The 5,591-nt window shown below is 38.0% G+C and overlaps 1 protein-coding gene across 7 annotated transcripts in view; it reads right to left on the bottom strand.

Moving 5' to 3' along the window:
- Nucleotides 1-1,171: 1,171 nt before the first annotated feature.
- Nucleotides 1,172-5,591, bottom strand: part of rap1gap2a (RAP1 GTPase activating protein 2a) — a 170,005-nt gene continuing 165,585 nt past the window's right edge. For 5 of the 7 annotated variants that reach the window (XM_014022529.1, XM_014022527.1, XM_014022524.1 and 2 more), the window contains 3 exons: nt 4,693-4,792; nt 4,476-4,549; nt 4,044-4,391 (listed from right to left, as the gene is read on the bottom strand). In XM_014022529.1, coding sequence (XP_013877983.1) covers nt 4,371-4,391; nt 4,476-4,549; nt 4,693-4,792 — 195 coding nt within the window. In that variant the 3' untranslated portion in view covers nt 4,044-4,370. Of the gene's footprint in view, nt 2,466-4,043; nt 4,392-4,475; nt 4,550-4,692; nt 4,793-5,591 lie in introns of those variants that run through there. The other 2 variants (XM_014022525.1, XM_014022530.1) reach the window with 2 other exon arrangements.

Consider the following 5,591-nt stretch of genomic DNA (forward strand, 5'->3'; position numbering starts at 1 on the left):
AAAGTATTAGATAAATTTCAGTAAGTGTGTTCAATACTTTTTCCCTGTGCCATTCCACATTATTACAAAAAACTTCATTTTTGGACATTTATGGTTTGATTTCTTTATATGTATGGATCACTTGGGTTGTTACCGACATCTGGTGAAAATTTCATGTCATTATCACCTCTAGTAATATATTTACTGAGAAAAATGGTGACGTGTTCAATACTTATTTTACCCGCTGTATGTACTTTGTATTAGAGCAGTTCCCAGCTCTTTTAGACTTGTGTACCCCCTGAGCCATTTTGCCATACCACTAGTACCCCCTCAGTCAAACGTAATGAGGATTCTCCAAAACTATAACTGATTATTAAATGAAAATGATTTATTTAACCCCCTAGAACATTTAATTCTCAGGCATTTTATTTTTTCAAGTCAAATTAAACAAAGATAAAAACGTTGCCTTGAAACTGAATAAGTAATTAATTAAATAAATAAACCAGGTAATGGGAAGTGCAGAAAACAGCAGCATCCAAAATACCTCAGAAACTCACCCAAATGAGCAAACTCAATGAGATTCTACGTTTTATACTGGATTCCATTTTGTGTTAATGCCGTGATTCCGTCTGAATATTCCACATTGTGGAAATCTCTGTCCTATTTTTATTTATTTATTACACACCTGGGAAATTTTTCCATGTACCCCCGTAATATGCTTGCGTACCCCAAGGGGTACAGGTACCCCTGGTTGGGAATCATTGTATTAGAGAGCAGCTGCTTTTTTGAAGAAAAAAAAAGGTTTTCATTGGGATTTTTTAATAACATTTCAATTATACTCTAACAAYGACTTAAATTATGCTGACTGTTGTTTGCTTTTACTATATAGGAACATAAGAGAACAATATAATTTGCATAATAGTTTGGAACGCWGTGTTGTTAGCTCATCAGTCCTGTTTGATGTACACTCTATTTATCCAAACTTACTCTGTTCGTGAAGCTGTCTTAAACAGGTAAGATATTTATCATTTTTTCACAGAAACCCACTTCAGTAYAGCCAAACCTTTTGTTTTTGTTTTTAGGAATGGTTGTAAATTTTAARAAGAGTTGCAAAGGATTTCTGTAATTTCATTCATTTGAGCCTTTAAATCCTCATAGTTATGAAGCCCTCTTCAAATTTAAAACCAAATTCTTTAAACAGTTTATTTCTGAACAACACCTAAAGATTTTAGTCAACCTTTTTGGTTAGGAGAAACAAGCTTTACAATTTAGGCCTTGTAAAAATAACCAACAAGGCATAAAAACACAAGGTACAACAAAAGTAATACAAATTCACATTAAAAAAACTTTTCTTTTTGCCTAAGGTGGTTGAAAGTTTCACTTCTTTGTTAGCTCTTCAATAACGTCACAAGACTCCCCTGTTCCGAAGCACCGCAGAACAAATGCGCTGATACACCGAGTTAGCAAGCTTCAATGGGAGGTACAGGGAGGTGAAATGTTTCTCAGTAAGTGCAACTGTTGGGTTTTTTTTTTTTCAGCTACTGTGGGTGTTGTTCGGCTACCCACAACCGTGCTGTAACCAGCTCCAGGAGCCTCTCATCCTCTTACAGAGGCGCTCGGAGAGACCAAACACTTGAGCGTGAGGAAAGAGAGGCCTTTGATAGATTGTAAGGCGCAGCTTTGGCTAAAATAAGCTTGTGACAAAATGTGCTGGCAGTGTTGCTCCTACGTTGGGCCCCACGCAAACAGTTCTTCACTAACATGGGCGGCTTCAAGATTACAGATACGGGGGGTGGGGGGAAGGCTGTGCTAGGAGGCGGCATGTCGTCTTTGCAGTGCTGTAGACACAACGCAGCAGCTAACGAGGTTACAAAAGCGTCTCCAAAATCAGAACCATTTCCTAGAAAAGCTATTCACAAAGAACAAGTTCAGATTCCACGGTCAAGAAGAAAAGACTTCCAGCGCTGCCACCTTCGAGGCTTTGCAGCTGGAAGTCTGCTGTACATTAGGTTCTTGTGCGTTTGTGGCTATCTCTGTCGCCTTCATTTTTTTGTGTGTTTGCTTTGTTTTGAAGCAAAAGAGGAACTGCTTACAGACGTACCATTTAGGGGTAGTTTGTGTCCCTCTCGGCAGGTGGATAGGTACAGACTAACAGTTCAGTCTTGAACTACATGAAACAAGGATGAGGAGGAAGCAGAGCTCAGCCTGCACTCACAGTATGACAGCCATGCTGAGATAAGAACACCAATTAGAACGCAGCACTACCAGCTAAAGACTGTCGACACTTTAGCTGATTCTCCCCGCATTACACTCACAGTACTATCTGTGAGGTGTGTGGTGTCAGATTATCCTCTGTGTTTAGCTATCATAAGGGGTTTTACGCGGACTGTGATGTTTGTTTTGATGCCTTTTCAGCTCCTTCACGTATGTCTTCATGGTGGAAGTCTGCTTCTTTTTTTTGCTTTCAGTTCACAAAGTTACTCAGACTGGAAAAGAGAAGCGAGAAAAAGGAGGCGGGTTAGAARAAAGTGTTCACAAGAGCTTCAAAGTGGACATATCATGCTTTTAAATCCTTCTTTGTCACATTTAAATCACTCAGTTGGGGTCTTTATAAAGTGGAACTGCAATGCTTTGGTTGGAATTCCTCRTTATTGTAGCTCCACAAGCCCCTCGCTCTCTGAGAGTAACTTGCTTGGGTTCGGAAATTCATCACGCTTCGAAAAATTTGTTTTTAAATGCATGTCTAGCAATAAGCTGATGAAATTTTTGCTGCAATGAGATGTTAAATAAAATGCATTTMCAAATACTGATGCAAGAGCTAAACCCAATTATGCAGCCTATACGAGCGGCCTACAGCCCACKTAAGGAACGCAGTTATTGTTCACCTCACCCAGTTCTGACATTTTTGTTGTTTGATAGCAGAGATAAGTTTATCGAGCAGTGCAAATACTTTTTATTTACAATTTAATTAAAAGATGTCAACAACAGAAAACTTGTTCATCCAGTCTTACATGTTGGAGCCTGAGTCTGACACAGCGCCAGAGGAGGAAGACGACAAACTTAGATTTGTTTAGCAGTTCTGCAGCAAATACTATGACATTATTGTTAAAAATAAATAAATAATAACTGGCAGTGGTGGGCAGCGCTAATCCAAAATTTAGCTCCATGATTTCTAAAGCATTTATAAAAATATTTAGGTATGCAACTTCACAAGCACTTTTGCCATAGAAAAACTAGCAAACGCTAATTTTAAAGCACAAGTTCAATTGACACTTACTAGCTGGCAACAATTCTTGTAYRACATATGCACAAAACTGCCAACTAACAGTGTATGAACTCTTTAACAACTTAATTCTACAATCGCGGATTGTGGAGATGTGATTTCCTGAAACAGGACTTTGGCTCATGGTGCAAAAAATTAAAAAGTTGTTGAGGATTGCTAGTTCGGCTGCTTCTTTATCTTTTTCTTTGTTTGTTGAAGATTTTTCATTAAAGAAGCATCAATAAAGTAATTTTAAAACTGTTTATTGGAAAACTGAAGCAATGCATTCTGGGTACACGATGGACTGACGGGAAACGAAAGCACGGAGTACAGGAAACTATCTTCCCTTCAAAAATAAGAGCTTGGATTTTAAAGTTTTCCATGTAGTTGCTCCAGTTGACCACTAGATGTCAGTCTTCATTAGCATAACATCTTTAAATCATTTAAGAGTCTGACCCTGTTGGCCGTTTGCTTCAAACAATTACGTCAAGCATTGAGCTCCAGCGTTTAAACTTTATTATTATTTTTTTAAAAAGGAGCTCAAATTGTAAAGTAAAATAAATCAATACATAAAAATTTTAGTATGGATTACAAATGTTAACTGTATTTGCTATTGCCTTCCTGCTAAGTAAGCAGACACAAAGCATTGTGGGAAATCAGAACCATGACCGAATGCAACAGTMAGGGAGGATGTACAGGTTTCCAATAAGGGTGTTTATCTGGGAGGGGTGCTGTTGGATAGATCATGTCTGTTGTGACTCATTGACAGCCATACCTTCCGCTGTTCAAGATAATGATGACTGTTATTAGTTATTAGTGGTACTGCATTTTAATTTTAGAAAGCGCAAATCTGCTTATAAATTATAATATTAGTAAGTCCGCTAAAGTGCAAACAAAATATTTAGGTCTGCAATTAGCGGATTTGCGCTTTAGCGGGCTGGTGCCCACCACTGATAATAGGAACGAAGAAAACTGAATGGATTGGCAAGTATGACCCAAACGGATATTAAAGATATCTTTGCAGCACCAGGACAGTCTTAATTCAACTTTTCTGCACTCCTAGAGTTTCCAACTACACAACAAAATGTATTTAACTGCTAGAAAGTGGATTTTGCTTGATATGTCCGCTTTAAAGTAAAACTTGTTTAACCTGAAACAAAGTGTGAAAGCACACAATTAGAACATATTACTTATCCATCAATAAGAAAAACGCTGAACTGAGTTTAAAAGTTACCGTTGTGGACGAGTGGCTCATTTTGTCAAAGCGGAACTTCAAGTTTGACCTCGGTGACGTTTTACTTTTCCCATCTGCAGAACCCAGCGGGGTAGTGATAAAATGCAAGAAAAGAAAAAAGAAGAAAATGAGAAAATATTCCACCACCCGTGTGCTGTCCTACAGTCAGTCACTAAGCCGACAGTTTGATTTGAGCACGTCACAAATGAGAGGCTACCTGTTGGACTGCGGCACATGATGACGGGCGTACCGGACCCCTGGCTGTCGACGCTGAGAGACGGGCTGAATGCAGAGGAAGCAAGGAAAGGATGGCTGAGCTGCAGGAGGGGAAGAGCAGGAAAAAAAAATCAAATTAACACAGAGGGAAGCGGAGCAGTAAGGAGACTTCATTTAAAAATAAAACTTGTTGAAGTTACGACAAAGTTTTAAAAAATACCTGTTTKAAGTCAGTAATTCATGACATAGTTTAATGACCCAGTTTTCCATGGCACCCTGTTTACTGGTAGATCTGCTAACAGCAATCACTCTGATAGGACTTGTATTTATGTCTTTAGACCTTTCAGGATGAAATCCSACTTTATTGAAATGACATAATAGTGTTTGTTAAACAGTATTTATAGGAGGTCTTAGGGGAAGCAGGGTTAGCACAGKATCTCTGACAGACAGGTTCTGTTAGCTTTTCTGTGCCTTGCTTATTGCAATAAACAAAACTCAGATGAGTATTCWACAAACTGCCTTTATTCTTTGGATCACGTTCCTCGTTAAATAAATATTTCCACTACACAACTTACTTTGTAGTATAGGATGACTCTTGGCTAGTACCATGTCAGACCTTAATTAAATATTTGTCAGATTGACAGAGTTATTTAAGTTTGATTAGTGACAGAGGTGTCACATTCATTACACAGGTAGAAATATAAATACTAGGGTTTKAAAAGACTTCTGCAGAAGTTGAAGCATCAACTTACCATATTTATTCATGTATAATACAACCCCCCCTTTTTTTTAGATTAAAAAGCGTAAATAATTTGATCCTCAAACTACATCCAATTTCATACAGACTTCAAGATTTTTCAGCCTTTGCAATTTTTTATACATATCAGTAAAATGATCATT

Source organism: Austrofundulus limnaeus, unplaced genomic scaffold (assembly GCF_001266775.1).
Source record: "Austrofundulus limnaeus strain Quisiro unplaced genomic scaffold, Austrofundulus_limnaeus-1.0 Scaffold334, whole genome shotgun sequence".
Taxonomy (NCBI): Eukaryota; Metazoa; Chordata; class Actinopteri; order Cyprinodontiformes; family Rivulidae; genus Austrofundulus; species Austrofundulus limnaeus.